This window comes from Myxocyprinus asiaticus, chromosome 24 (genome assembly GCF_019703515.2).
Source record: "Myxocyprinus asiaticus isolate MX2 ecotype Aquarium Trade chromosome 24, UBuf_Myxa_2, whole genome shotgun sequence".
NCBI classification, from domain to species: domain Eukaryota; kingdom Metazoa; phylum Chordata; class Actinopteri; order Cypriniformes; family Catostomidae; genus Myxocyprinus; species Myxocyprinus asiaticus.
Window position 1 is genome coordinate 1855515 of NC_059367.1, and position 16396 is coordinate 1871910.

At 35.1% G+C, this 16396-nt stretch overlaps 2 protein-coding genes across 3 annotated transcripts in view; one reads left to right on the forward strand and one right to left on the reverse strand.

The window, feature by feature from the left end:
• LOC127414591 (fatty acid binding protein 1-B.1-like) overlaps positions 1 to 16396 on the forward strand; it is a 932240-nt gene that overhangs the window by 683314 nt on the left and 232530 nt on the right. The gene's annotated exons all lie outside the window — the stretch shown is intronic.
• Positions 319 to 16396, reverse strand: part of LOC127414560 (F-box/LRR-repeat protein 17-like) — a 353014-nt gene continuing 336936 nt past the window's right edge. The window contains exons 9-10 of the mRNA XM_051652672.1: positions 15734 to 15876; positions 319 to 2479 (exon numbers count right to left, since the gene is read on the reverse strand). Coding sequence (XP_051508632.1) covers positions 2342 to 2479; positions 15734 to 15876 — 281 coding nt within the window. The 3' untranslated portion in view covers positions 319 to 2341. The remainder of the gene's footprint in view (positions 2480 to 15733; positions 15877 to 16396) is intronic.

Below are 16396 nucleotides of genomic sequence, written 5' to 3' on the forward strand. Positions count from 1 at the left end.
TTGACCCTCCTTGTTTTGTTTTGTATTTTGTCGAGATATAAGCCTTAATTTTGGCTATGCCACTGAAACAGGAAATCATAAAAAAAACACCTTCAGAGCTTAAAGGGTTAAACTGAGCCAAGCGTACTGCCACTTTTATTCGGAGCTAGAAGCACAATATTTAATAAATGAACCATTGAGCAGTGTGGCATGTGTAAAACTTTATGAATGCCTGGCATTTCAGCATCAAATGAGATGTTCTTCATGTGAACTTTCTTATATCTTTCCAAACACACCAACACACGACACTTGGTTGATTCAAATGACACCAGGAGCCAGTGAAGTATAACTGTGTTTTTTAATTGATTCAAGAACAGTAAAAGAGAATGCTGTAACTAAAGTCTTCGTTCCCTTCACGTGTGACAGTGCGAGCGCTATTACAGGCATCAGCTATTATATAGCATAGAAAAATACCCTGGTCGTCTGAACGAGAAAACATCACAGGCAAGTTGTGGAACAGAAGACGGGTAGATGAGTACAGTAACTAACTGCTCTACTTCAAACTGCTCTCATTGGTTACATTCCAGGCGAATACATCACAGCCCGGCATCATCAAATATTCAGAGGTTATGCAGAATTCCATATGGTGTATATGAGTTTCCTTAAAATAAACAAAACAAAACAATCCTACATCATCATTAAACATCCAAAACCAACTCCAAACCACTGGTTACAGTATCACGAAAATAAACAACGTTATCTTCAAACGAAATCAACAACAGAAGGCATTACATATCTATATCGCATACACATACTGTGACACATATACGCTCTGATCGGTGCTGATTGAGTCATGATCACATTCTTCAAAACATTTACTCTCGCAAGACTCGAGCATTTACACAGAAATATTTAGAGTCTAACTCACTCTTAACACAGTCTCCAAATGTTAAACTCAACATGCCAGAGAGTTTCATGGCCAATCAGCAAACAGTCTAAACATTTTCTTCAAACAGTCATTTTGAGTATTTTTTATGTCATTCTTCAGAGAGAGAGAGAGAAACTTCTAATGAAAGTGCATTGTATTTAACTGAACAAAGACCAAACTATTAACAAACTAAACCGATGTCTAAAGGGATGAATCACATAAAACATGTCTAAAGCAAGAAATAAGAAAATGAAGCCGATTTTTAGGACCAGAATTTTCATTATTGTATGCCAAAAAATAATGATGTATTATTTAAACTCTAAAGTATTTAAACATCATGCTAGTGGTTTGGGGACCGATGCATTACAGTAATGAGAATGAAATGCTTTTGCCATGAAAATAACGTCACATTGCAAAAAAAATCGTAATAAATGCACTGCTGCATGTTAAATCAGAATGACTCCTGTATAACTCCTACTGTAAATACATGTTCATTTCAAATGGCTCCACCACTTTATTGATGTTTCTTCTGCATAATAACAAACCAAACTGACTAAAGAAGTGAATGTCACGAAAAATATGAACATGTTCAGGCCATGTTTCAACCTAAAATCAAAGGGATGAAATAAGATATTACAATCTGTTTAATGAAAATGAATCAGATTTTTAGGACACAGAGATTAAAAAAAAAAAAAAAAAAAAAACTTTTTAAAAAGAGAGATATTATGTAAACTATTTAGACATCATTTTAGTATTTAGTTCTGTAATTCAAATTTAATAAAAATATTTTAATTGCCTAACAATATGTTACAAAATGTTACTAACAATAGGCTTAATTTTGGTAATGCAATATATATATATATATGTATGTATGTTCAAATTAAAAAAGGAAAACGTCAGAACACATTGCGGAAATTATGAATTTGTGAGGAATTGTGCTTAATTGTCATGAAAATAATGCCAAAATGCAAAAAACAAAACAAACAATTTTTTTATGTTACTAGCTATAGAATTAATTTTATTGACACAAAATCAAAATGCAAAACTTAAAAGTAAAACTCCCGGATGCATTCTGGTAATGAGAATTTGAGAGGAAAATAAGTTTAATTGCTAATGTTACTAACAATAGGCTTCATTTTATTGATGCAAAATATAATTTCTTATTTCATTCTTCTGTTTTTGGGGTGAAATATGATCTGGACATGTTCTCGACAGGTTTCATGTGATTCACTCAATATGTTATAAATGTTCTATAGATAAATGCACTGCTGCATGTTACATCAGAATAACTCCTAAATGTTCACGACTAGTGTAAATACATGTTCATTTCAAACGACTTCAGCACTATATTGATGTTTCTGCTGCATAATGGTGTTTCTTAAAAGAAAGTAAAATAAAGGTTAATGATTCTGCAGCCATGTATGTTTGTGTGTGTTAGGATGCAGTGGACGTGTTGGGGCTCCAGCCCATCTGATAGGCTCTCTCCAGCGTCCTCTTACAGTCCTGCATCACTGTACTGAACACAATGTGAGGATACTGCAGAACCAGTCTCTCCACGGTCTCCTCGTTCACCTGCAACCAAAACAATCACACACACACAGGTTTATTTTTCATTTCATACATTCCCTTTATCCTATAAAGGATCACATCATTTTCACAAGCAGATAATCAATACTTCATAATTTAACATAACTTAACCCTCCCATGGTACTGAAAAACGGCACTTCCCTTTGGTATTCGCGGTCATTTTTGACCGGAAGGTTTAGATGTGTAATTTGATGATGATGACGATGAAAATACCATTTTTGTTCCTGAAGAACAATAAAATTGTGAATTTCTTTTGGGATTTTATGCTATTTTGATCTTATTTACATGTACATTTCTAAATTGTACCATTAATTTGCATATACAAATAAGCAAATTTTTGAGAAAAATTAACAATTTCAGAACCTACACTTCTATAAGTTGAAACATGAAGAAAATATAAGAATGTGACATAAATTGGAGGCAAATTGCTTCCATCTGGTGAACAAAATATGAATAACATGAGTTGAACACCATGTCATGCCAGTAACAGCCAGTAGATGACTGTAGTCACATACTGTGTAGTCTGATGACTTGTTGTAACCTAATTTTATATTTTATCACAAGATATACATTTGGATATATATATAGACATTATTAAACTATTATTTGTCAAAGTTTATCATTTTAAAATTGATTTGAAGTGTCAGTTTTTGCAGTTAATGTAATTACGCTTGCAATCATACCTGACCATGGTGTTACAAAGAGAAGACACAGAATAAGCATTTTTCAACTAATAATTTATTTCAAACATAAACATTTTATAACTCAAAGTAAATGCATAATAATGTCAAGAAAATGAACATCAAGTAACAGAGATAAACTGCAAAATTATGAAAATTAGAGTATAAAACAGAAGAATCAGAGTAAACATTTTGCAATTTCAAACTTTCTACAGTAAAAATGTATTTTGAAAATGTGTGTGTGTGTGTGTGTGTGTGTGTGTGTGTGTGTTATTATCGTATCAACCCTTCATTTCTGAGTGTCTGTGTTTAGCATTGTGACTGATTTATTGGTGTTTTTGACAAATGTAAAAAAATAAATAAATAAAATAAAAAAAAGGTCTGTGTTATAGTCTCACCAGTTCATTTGTGTGTGTGTTTGTGTGTGTATGTTTTGCACTGAGGATGGTTTAGATTCTCACCGTGTAATTTCTGTCTGCTTTTTTCTGCATTGTGGCTGATTTATTGATTGTATTTGACAGATTAAAAAAAAAATTGCTATGTTTTTGGTCTTTCCCATTCATTTTCAATGGTCGGTCAATTCTGACCGCGAAAACCAAAGGCGACGCTTTTTTTAACGACCACAGGGGGGCACTGGTGGCTCAGCGGTTAAGGCTGTGGGTTACTGATCAGAAGGTCAGGGGTTCAAGCCCCAGCACTGCCAAGATGCCACTGTTGGGCCCTTGAGCAAGGCCCTTGACCCTATCTGCTCCAGGGGCGCCGTATCATGGCTGACCCTGCACTCTGACCCCAGCTTAGCTGGGATATGTGAAAAAAAAAAAAAGAATTTCACTGTATATGTGCAAATGTATAACATGTGATAAATAAATACAATTATAATTAGACTTATCGAATCACATCCAATTTTTTGTGTGTGTTCAGATAGCCAATGTCTTGTACTGCTCAGATAAAGGAAACCATTTTATTATATTTAAAAAGTTATTTTGGTAAAAATTGACCAAATACCATAGGAGGGTTAAAAGTGATGTAATGTTTTTCAAAACACTTTCTCATATTCAGATTGATTCCCCCAAAAATGTTAAGCACTGAGACACTGTGACGCTTTCAAAACATTCAAATGTTTGTGTCTTTAATCTGACACACATTCTGAGAGAGTACAGATGTATAATAATTATAATTAGTCTTAATAAAATAATAAAATAATTAGTCTTCGTCCTCAGGGAAACAGCTCAAACTTTCCACCTTTAACTCTGATCATGCACAATGGCAAAAGTGTCATTCACATGTGGAGATGCTGTTTAAATGGCCTCCGCTTTAATCAGTCATGAACTTTTATGCAGAAAAACATGAACATGCAATGCTGCATTCATGCAAAATTATTTAACTTAATGAAATTAAAAAATCTCAACTACATTTTTCTAAAGAATTTCATGTCATTCATATCTGTTGGATAAACGTTGTATTACTATGCACCACATTTTAATACTCAGGCTTAGAGGTTTGTCTAAATCACTAACACTAAATATATATATATATATAAGTGATGCTTGCTTAACAAAAAACAATGCAATACATCATTACTGAAAAAAGGCTTTTATTTCATGCATTGAGCTTGAAAGTCCATGTCAAGTGCAGCTACAACTTCAAGTTTAGCCATGGATGATAGAAGAAATTGATTTGCTAAAAACAAATAAAAAACACACTGGCTGTCTCATTTACGAGATGAAAGATATATGCAGACATATGCATGTGAAGTCTGAGTATACACGTTTATGGTAGGGAACGAAGCTTTATAACCAAACACAGATTCTGCAATATCTTAAATTGAGCACATTGTATTTTGCCAAGGACATCCCTGCGGCGATATCACTCGAGATTTGATGCTTTTCATGTTTCAGAGTGATCTAAACAATTGCAGGCCTACATCTCCAGGATGATTTTTATTTTCTAATATAAGTCAAAGAATTTAGTGTTTGGATCAGAGGACTTTGTAATATTTTCTGACAAGCCATCGCTTGTTGTTGTGTTCTAGGACAGAAGAGATTTGGTCCGTGTGGTTCAGAACATGTCAAACATATTCTATTGCAGTTAATATGATGTCAAATGAAGACGATTCACACAAGATATTCCCTGTCGAGCGTTTTGATGTTCCTTCATCGCACGTCATTAAACGTCTCTCTGATTACAGCGCATTAGATTTGTAAAAACACCTGTTGTTTTTGTTATTTCACTTCTTAAAACTTAAATGTATGATGTGGGTACAGTAAGTCTTTACACACACTCATTCCTCAGTTAAAATACTGCACTGAGCTCAAAGCAAACGCAGTATGATGGTTAATACTTAAAAAGGTTTGTTGGAGTGTGTGAGTCTCAGTGCTTGAGTTGAGCTCAGACTTAAACAGACACAGATTTACTGCAGTACTAAAGCTGCCTGCAACCTACCTACCACGATAAAACATTTTCAGTACAGGTCATATTTCCATGAGTTAAAAGTCTCCAAAAAATCCTCATGTGAAAAAAACAAAAAACACATACAGGATGAAACCTGCTTGAAGTGATTGAGAATAGACTTTTTTTTTTTCTTTTTTTTTTTTTAAAGAACTTTCCGAATTTGATGCTGTAATCTCTAGTTGCATTAAACTCTGGCTTTTACTGGTGATATTTCATTTTGGAAAAAAATATTTGGCAAATATGTGGGTGACATTATACAGTGGCAAGAAAAATATGTGAACCCTTTGGTATTAGCTGGTTTTCTGCATGAATTGCTCATAAAATGTGATCTCATCTTCATCAGACGCAAGTATAGACAAACACAATGTGCTTAAACTAACAACACACAAACAATTATAATCTTTCATGTCTTTATTGAACACATCTCATTAAACATTCACAGTGCTGTGGAGAAAGTAAGTGAACCCTTGGATTTAATAACAGGTCGATCCTCCTTTAGCAGCAATAACCTCAACCAAGCGTTTCCTTTAGCTGCGGATTAGACCTGCACAACGTTCAGAAGGAATTCTGGATCATTCTTCCTTACAGAACTGCTTCAGCTCAATCATATTCTTAGGATGTCTGGTGTCTCTCTTGAGGTCATTCCACAGCATCTCTATTGGGTTAAGGTCTGGACTCTGACTGGGACACTCCAAAAGGTGGATTTTCATTTTTTGAAGTCATTCTGTAGTGGATTTACTTCGATGTTTAGGGTCATTGTCCTGCTGCATCACCTTCTACTGAGCTTCAGCTGGCACACAGACACCCTGACATTATCCTGTAGGATATCTTATAAACTTGGGAATTCATTTTTCCCTCAATGATGGCATTAGGCCCCAAAGCAGCAAAGCAGCCCCAAATCATGATTCTCCCTCCACTGTACTTCACCGTTGGGATGATGTTTTCATGTTGGTATGTGGTGCCCTTTTTAGGCCATACATAGTGGTGTGTGTTCTTCCCAAATAATTCAACCTTAGTTTCATCAGTCCACAAAACATTTTCCCAGTAGTGTTGTGGAGTATCAAGGTGGTCTTTGGCAAACTTCAGGTGTGCAGCAATGTTTTTGATGGAAAGCAGCGGCTTCCTTCGTGGTGTCCTGCCATGGACACCATACCTGTTTAATGTTTTCCGTATAGCAGACTCATGATCAGAGATGTTAACCAGTTCCAATGATTCCTTCAAGTTTTTATCTGTCACTCTAGGGTTCTTTTTTACCTAATTGAGCATTCTGCGGTGCCCTTTGAGTCATCTTGACTGGACGGCCACTTCTAGTGAGAGTACCTATAGTACTAAATCATCTCCATTTATAGACAGTTTGTCTAACTGTGGACAGATGAATATCTAAGCTCTTCAAGATAACTCTGTAACCCTTTCCAGCTTTGTGCAAATCATCTATTCTCGAACGTAGGTCTTCTGAGATCTGTTTTTTGTGAGTCATGGTCCACATCAGCAGATGCTTCTTGTGAACAGCAAACTAAAAATGTTTGAGTGCTTTTTATTAGTCAAAGTAGCTCTAACCCACACGTCCAGTCAGGTATAATTAAGTGAATGCCAGGTTTGCCAACTCCTGACTCTAATTAGCTTTTGTTGACATCATAAGCCTAGGGGTTCACTTACTTTTTCCAACCTAAACTGTGACTGTTTGAATGATGTATTCAGTATGTACAAGAACAATACAATATTTGTTGTGTTATTAGTTAATACAGATTGTGTTCGTTCATTACTGTAACTTAGATGAAGATCAAAGCAGATTTTAAGATACATTTATACATAAATGCAGGTAATTCCAAAGGGTTCACATACTTTTACTTGCCACTGTAAAAACAATTATTATTATTAATTTTTTTTTTTTAACTTTGGGACTTGAATTATTTATTTTTTTTCTTCTTTTTTTTCATTCTGAAAGTCATGAAAATTCCCACCACAGTGTCATTTCAAGCACATCTCAAATTCTGTGTGTGTTTAATAGAATTCTGTGCTGGAAATGACGCTTGTGAAAATGACATTTTTAATGTTTTATATTTTTATTTTATTTTATTTTTTTCCAATACAATGACCGACTCCTTTGTCTTGCTAATGCTAATTTCATAGCTAACATTTTAAGTATCCTAAATATACACAATTAAATCATATTTTCCCACTTTTTTGCGTATCTTGGCAAAAATTACAGCATGATTGGAAATGACGCCAATAAAAAATGATATTTCCCTTGATGTTTCTATGTTTTGTCTCATATTTTTATCTCAAGCATGCTTTTCACTGACACTTTTGTCCAGTTTGTTTAGAAGCATACTAACATTTGAACAAACTTAATTAGATGCAAAATTGTTTGGTGTGGTGGAAATGACGGCACAACAGAGGGACAGTAATTAATTATTTGTATTTTTATAACGGATTAAAATAGTTTAAAATTGAAAGACTGGGTCTGGGACAAGTCTAAAACAATAAAATCTGAACATAAAAGGCCTTTGTTAAAAGTTTCCAATTCAGCTTTAATGTAAATGATAAATAATAATACAAATAATAATAATAAAAGAAATACATAAATAAAAGAACATGATATCTGTTCATTATAATAAAAAAAAAAATCAACCCCTCAGGCATGAAATTGCATCTGAAAAATGACCTAAATATAGTCAAAATTTGGGACACAACTAAAAAAATTCTTATTTATTACTACAAAATTCCATATGTACAGTATATGTCTGGTTATATCACTCTTCTCCCTCATTTGATCATAATTTGATTAATTAGTGCTGCCAAGATCAATAGAAAAAAATACAAGTACAGCACATTCCCTTTAAGTGAAATTCTGCTTTAAATGGAGCGACATTAACTGCGCCAGACAAATTCTGTGAATAAAGCACAACCTATAATGATCCAAATTTAGTGTGTTTGTGCTGAAAAGATTGACAGTACATATTTTACCGCAAATTGTGCCCGGTTAAACCAGATTGCTGGGTTGTTGGTGAATAAGACGCAGTATGTGTGCTTACATATGATCTCTCTGAACACTCTGTTTCTAATTCATTTAAAACCTCTCTTTCCTTCTCTTCCTCCTCCAGTAACATCATAACCTTCTTCTGCCGCTCAACATTGTTGTTTTTGTCTCATTTCTTGCTGATGCTGTTCAAATCACTCAACTCTACTCATATTTATTCATATTTTAATGGACGTGAGCCGAGACATTCAAAAGGGAACGCTCCAATTAGGAGATCCAAACCCTTTCCCAATCCTCCGGTGAGATTTCCCAGCGATGATATGTTCTCTCCTCAAGGCAAATTGTTACTGGGGTAAAAGTGTGATAAGTTGTGTTGAGCTGCTGTAGGAAGCACACGGTGGTCTGTTTTGGCTTTCATTGCAAGACCAAACATTGTGAGATGTTTTTGCTGAGGGAGAACAGACCTGTGAGAGCGAGTGTAAATCTCAAAGCAACTTTCACAGGTTATGTGCGTTGACCTGTAAACACACAACTGAAATGAGCTGGAGTTTCCCACCAACAATGTAAAATTCTCCAGATATAATCCCAAAAACACATTACTGCTCGTTTCCACTGAGAGACAAATTGCAACACAATGTACTGCTTCAAGGTCAGAACATACTCCAGTGTTTACGAGTAAATAACTTTAACTTCACTTCTTTTTCCAAGAGTAGAAGTGTTGGACGGCAAAACTGTCTTGTTTAAAAATATCTTAACGTCCTTTAAAAAAAGATACATTTACCTAAGAAGCAAAATTGAGCAAGACATTTGGACACATTTTCAGACAATCTATCTTTAATATAAATACTTTGGTCTTCTGGTATTGGCAGATTTTTATGTATTTTTTTTTTTACCCTTGTTATAAGATTTTCCATCCAACAAAATAAATAAATAAAAATAAAAATCAATGGAAGACGACAAAATACATTTATGGGCATTCCTTCAACTGTGCAATTTCATGCACCAGGGGTTGATTTTTATTCAAACTAACAAATTTAAACTTTTTCCTTTTTGTTATATGAAGGTCACATTAAAACTAACTTGGAAACTTTTTACCAGGCCTTCATCATTTATTTTGGGGTAATTTTCAAATGCTTTTAATGTACAAATTTGACTGTTTTAGCCTTCAGACCTACAGCTTCAATATTAATCTTGTGCAACCCCGTGTCCAGATGCATGGACGTTGTATTTTGGCTTCGCTATATGCAATGCATAATTTAAATGAATAAAAACCGACTGAATACTGTTCACAAGACTCTAGACTGTCATTTAAGGGTTAAACTTCTGCCGCACCGAGTCATGTGACACAACAACATGATGTTGATTTCCGTGAAGCGCTCCTAAAATTGCAGTCAACAAAAGTGCCTCTGGTAATAAATCTCTTTAAGTTTTTTCATTGAAACCTGTTTGGTTGTAAAGAGTAGAGTCTCTAGTTTCATTTGATATGCTGCTTTAATATTCGTTCATTTGTCACGCATCAGCGTGCTGATAAACATGATGTCCACATACGTGTACACTGGCACTGCATTTCCTCAAATGTAGAAAAAACATGTTTGTTATTTTGAATAACTTTCAACTTTAACACATCTGTGGGTCATTTCACTTCATTTTAATATACATTTTGTTATATTTTATTTTGTTAAAATATGATTCTATTCATTAACATTAATAAATGCATTAATATATTTACTGTGTATTATCACACTGAGAATAAATGGGTTCATCAAAAGCTGAAAAATGTGTCTTCCAGAGGCTTTATATGAGTTAGGATGAAAATAAGGTGCATTTCAAACTGTTCTGAGATCAGTGCAGACAGACAGCACACTGGAGGTTAAGTCACTCACTAAATAGGGAGCAAGGGAGCATATATAGACATCAATTTTTAGGAAAACTATTATGCTCTAGAAATTATTTAATCTTTCACTTGTTTATAAGGTGCTGCTAGTTGCAAATAAAACGGGAAATGGAAAATGCACACAGCAGTCACGCGGGGGTCTCAGGAGTTTAAACATGATACATTAACCTAAGAAGCTATATCATGTCCATTTTTCTTTTTGTAATACGAAGATCACTTTAAAACTTTTTACCAGGCCTTTATTTCTGGTGCTTCTCAAACGCTTTTAATGCACACATTTGACAGTTTTAGCCTTCAGACCCAGAGTTTTAATATTAAACTATGAAAATCAATTATAGAAATACTAATTATTACATGTTTAAAACAATGATCATCTAAACAGTGAGTGAAATAAATATAAACCATTTCAATATTTATTGTGTGAAAATTATTTCTATCAATTTTTAAAAAAATCACAACTGTCCTACAGTTGCGCCATCCTTTCCACAACACAAATTACTTTTTTGCCACTAATAAAGTTGTCAAATGTCAGTGTTCTTGTTAACCAAGTGGGAAAAAGTGTCAGTGAAGAGCATGCTTGAGATGAAATGAGACTGATCTAAGAAAAATCAAGGGAAATATCACTTTTTATTGGCCGTCATTTCCAATCAAGCTGTAATTTTGCCAAATTATGCAACAACAACAAAAAAAAAAGTGTGAAAATATTATTTAATTGTGTGTATTTAGAATAATAAAATGTTAGCTATGAAATTAACCTTAGCAAGACAACGGAGTCGGTCAATTTATTAGAAAAACTAAAAATGTCTGTGGGGCAAGTGCGAAAAATGTTTTAATGAAACTTTACTCTCTAGTCCACAGTGCTAAATTCATAAAGTCTTTACATCTTACACACTTTCATGTCTTAGGTACATTTATGCTGTTTTAAAGATGTTTAGATTTTATACTGGGAAACAAGACAAAGATACAAATTAAGAAAATGTTTTTTTTTTGTAGTGTCGTCAATGCAAATTGATTCGAAAAACCAATTTGACTCCGTATGGGAATTTATGTCTTCCTTTTAATAGCAAAATATTTCATTAAATGCTCTTTTAACTCTGGTATAACTGATATAAATTAGGGCGTATTCAAGTTTTTTTGTTTTTGTGTATGTGTGTGTCAGGGTTTCCGTTAGCTGGTAATTACCGAAATTTGACTGTTAAAATATCCTAATGTCTGACAAATTCAAACATTGTCGGACACAATGTCTGGTGAAAATATTAGCACGATGCATCAGCAACCCCTTTTATTGATGCCACAAGTGTACTGTATGAAGCCATGCATTTATATCAGCCATGGAGGTTTAAACTTTCCCGAAGCTTGCAGAGTCCTAATCCACGACTATCCCGCACACTAACATAAGCAGCCTGCGTTATAACCTTCTTGTGTGCCTGCAGTGAAGTTTCTTACTTCAGAATCGCATTAAAACCTTCCCGGAGAGAAGGACATCAGGCTTATGTGAATCTCAAGTTATAGAGAAAAACTGGACACATTTGACTTCACTTTGGCAGCAAAATCGGAGGAAAATAGTCATCAGCCAAGGAAATAGCTAAGGAAATTAGCCAAGGAAATAGTCAAGGAAATAGCCAAGGAAATTAGCCAAGGAAATTAGCCAAGGAACTAGCCAAGGAAATTAGCCAAGGAAATAGCTGAGGAAATAGCCAGGGAAATTAACCAAGGAAATAGCCAAGGAAATAGCCAAGGAAATAGCCAAGGAAATTAGACAAGGAAATAGCCAAGGAAATTAGACAAGGAAATAGCCAAGGAAATGGCCAAGGAAATTAGCCAAGGAAAGAGCCGAGGAAATTTGTCAAGGAATTAGCCAAGAAAATAGTCAAGGAAATAGCCAAGGAAATTAGCCAAGGAAATTAGCCAAGGAAATAGTCAAGGAAATAGCCAAGGAAATTAGCCAAGGAAATAGCCGAGGAAATAGCCAAGGAAATTAGCCAAGGAAATTAGCCAAGGAAATAGTCAAGGAAATTAGCCAAGGAAATAGCCAAGGAAATTAGCCAAGGAAATAGCCAAGGAAATTAGCCAAGGAAATAGTCAAGGAAATAGCCAAGGAAATTAGCCAAGGAAATTAGCCAAGGAAATTAGCCAAGGAAATAGCCAGGGAAATAGCCAGGGAAATTAGCCAAGGAAATAGCCAAGGAAATAGCCAAGGAAATTAGCCAAGGAAAGAGCCAAGGAAATTAGCCAAGGAAAGAGCCAAGGAAATTTGCCAAGGAAATTAGCCAAGGAAATTAGCCAAGGAAATAGCCAAGGAAATTAGCCAAGGAAAGAGCAAAGGAAATTTGTCAAGGAAATTAGCCAAGGAAAGAGCCAAGGAAATTAGCCAAGGAAAGAGCCAAGGAAATTAGCCAAGGAAATTAGCCAAGGAAATAGCCAAGGAAATTAGCCAAGGAAAGAGCAAAGGAAATTTGTCAAGGAAATTAGCCAAGGAAATAGTCAAGGAAATAGCCAAGGAAATAGCCAAGGAAATTAGACAAGGAAATAGCCAAGGAAATTAGCCAAGGAAATTAGACAAGGAAATTAGCCAAGGAAATAGCCAAGGAAATTAGCCAAGGAAAGAGCCAAGGAAATTTGCCAAGGAAATTAGCCAACGAAATAGCCAAGGAAATAGCCAAGGAAATTAGCCAAGGAAAGAGCAAAGGAAATTTGTCAAGGAAATTAGCCAAGGAAAGAGCAAAGGAAATTAGACAAGGAAATTAGCCAAGGAAATAGCCAGGGAAATAGCCAGGGAAATTAGCCAAGGAAATAGCCAAGGAAATAGCCAAGGAAATTAGCCAAGGAAATTAGCCAAGGAAATTAGCCAAGGAAATAGCCAGGGAAATAGCCAGGGAAATTAGCCAAGGAAAGAGCCGAGGAAATTTGTCAAGGAAATTAGCCAAGGAAATTAGCCAAGGAAATAGCAGAGGAAATAGCAATGGAATTAGCCAAGGAAATAGCCAAGGAAATAGCCAAGGAAATAGCCAAGGAAATTAGCCAAGGAAAGAGCCAAGGAAATTAGCCAAGGAAAGAGCCAAGGAAATTTGCCAAGGAAATTAGCCAAGGAAATTAGCCAAGGAAATAGCCAAGGAAATTAGCCAAGGAAAGAGCAAAGGAAATTTGTCAAGGAAATTAGCCAAGGAAAGAGCCAAGGAAATTAGCCAAGGAAAGAGCCAAGGAAATTAGCCAAGGAAATAGCCAAGGAAATTAGCCAAGGAAAGAGCAAAGGAAATTTGTCAAGGAAATTAGCCAAGGAAATAGTCAAGGAAATAGCCAAGGAAATAGCCAAGGAAATTAGACAAGGAAATAGCCAAGGAAATTAGCCAAGGAAATTAGACAAGGAAATTAGCCAAGGAAATAGCCAAGGAAATTAGCCAAGGAAAGAGCCAAGGAAATTTGCCAAGGAAATTAGCCAACGAAATAGCCAAGGAAATAGCCAAGGAAATTAGCCAAGGAAAGAGCAAAGGAAATTTGTCAAGGAAATTAGCCAAGGAAAGAGCAAAGGAAATTAGACAAGGAAATTAGCCAAGGAAATTGCCAAGGAAATTAGGCAAGGAAAGAGCAAAGGAAATTTGTCAAGGAAATAGCCAAGGAATTACCCAAGGAAATGGCCAAGGAAATTAGCCAAGAGAAATGATATGACACAAGCAAACGATTTGTTATTTTAATTAATATTTATAAAGGAAAACATATGTGGCAAATTGCTGTTTAGTTCTGCCCCACTGTTGAATTTTATTTTTTTAAATTAGACGCTAATTCCATAACGGCCATTTTTTTAAATTTATTTATTTTTTTTAAGAAAAAACGTTTACCGTTCATTTGACTTGAATGTGTCATAAATTAGCCTGTATCGCATTATTTTGCATAGTCCATCGTGTTTACACTGCCAAATAAACACAGAAATTTTCCAATTTGTCCGGCAAACTTTTTCATTCCCGGAAACGTTGGCAGGCACCAAAATTTCTTAGTGGAAAATCTGGTGTGTGTGTATTTAGAGCAAATGTATCTGCTGAAGTTTAAAGATCTCAACCTTATTATGATAATTGTTTATTCATTCAAAAAACACCCTTTGTGATTTGTTTTATAAAAATATGGCTCTGAATATTTATAAAGATAAATAGCCTTGTGGCGAGCTATTTTTGTTAGTATCTTGTAGTGTAGGTAACTACTACTGTACAACTACTAGATTAACTAATTTATGAGTATCTTTAAGCTTCACAAACTTCAGTTGAAAGTGACAAGAACCTTGTGTTGACAACCAAACCTGCAGTCGATCAGAGGAAAATGTCTTGTTCTTGGACAAGTGTTTGTTAAAATGGCCAGATTTCTCTTTGATAAGAAGAAATTAGCTTTCTCGCATTCATCTTTCACTTCACTCCACATCAAAGACTCGGCCAGAGAGAAGCGTAAATGAATTGATTTGATTATTTGTGTTGGTTTGGATCAATAGTGTTCTTTCAGTCGAATCTCATTTGACCAGAGGGCAAATCAGAGCGATCTGTGAAGTGTCTCCAGATCACAGCTAAATGAATGGAAATGCCACAAATTGCACTCAAACTGAAACTTTAACATGTGTTTGAAATGGAAAACCGTGACATGAAAGTGAGTTCATGACTGTTATAATTGTAATGAGTAAACAATGTGAAAGTAGCAGTATTGAGCACTCTTTGATTTCTACAGCTTCCGAAATCCAAATGAGAAAATGAAAAGATGGGAGGATTAACAACATGGGAAGCTGATTTGAAAGAAACTGGATTTATCACAGGACTGTGATTTTGTAAACAGTGCTGAACCAAAAAAGAAAACACAAAGTGAAATCTGGCTTAATCAATGTTTGCTTTCTAATATTAATCAACAGAAACTTACATGCAAACACACTAAGCTGATAAACATCTGAATCACATGATGTGTGACTTTCTTTATTCTGTATTACTTTCTTTCTTAAATCCGTATGGGCTCATAGTCAAAACAGTATGCTTTGAAAGGTTTGACCGTGCACGAGACGAACGGCATGCAGAAAAACTACGATTATTTAATTGATGACCATTGCTGATCCTGGGAAAAAGGCTCTTCGTGAGAGTGCCAATCTGTTCCTCCCTGAGTGCCACAAACAGCATCTGTATCATCCGCTCACAGCTCCAGATGAACACTGACATAGAATATCAGATTACACTTTGAATATCATACACGTCATGATGTCTGATCTTTACCTTATCACAGCGCATCAGTCCCAGGTAACGCAGAGATTTGCTGCTCTTGGCGATCTGTGTGGCACCCTGGTCTGTTATCTCCTTACACCAGCCCGCGTCCACCGTCTCTATAGTGCTGCTGTACTGACCAATGGCAATCAGCGCTGGAAGAGAGAGAGAGAGAGGGCTAGACTATATTATTATGCAAACCAGAGGTGGAAATCAGATGTTTTTGGAGACTCTGTAGTCTCTTTCTTCTCAAAATAACAATTTCAGAGTAAATCAATATTTCATGTCCATTAATTTATTTGAAAAATAGAAATGAAATAAATGGGTTAATGGCAGTCTGATGCAAACCAGAGGTGGAAGTCTTCTGTTTCTGGAGACTCCATAGTCTCTTTCTTCTCGCATAATAACTAGGGCTGTGAATAGATTATTTAAAAAAAAACTAAATAATCGCACAGTTTTCTGTGATTAATCACAATGAATCATGGTACATTAAAACAAACATTAACCCTTTAAGCTCGGATGGGCCTGCTGCCACAAGAAAAAAATAATCATCAAAATATTAATAACTACAGTCTTCACCAACACAAAATAGGTATCGTTTGAAAGCTTAGAAGCTCTAATTTATAATGCATGTAGACATTATGACCAAAACTGAACAAGTGCTTTGAAATTTGC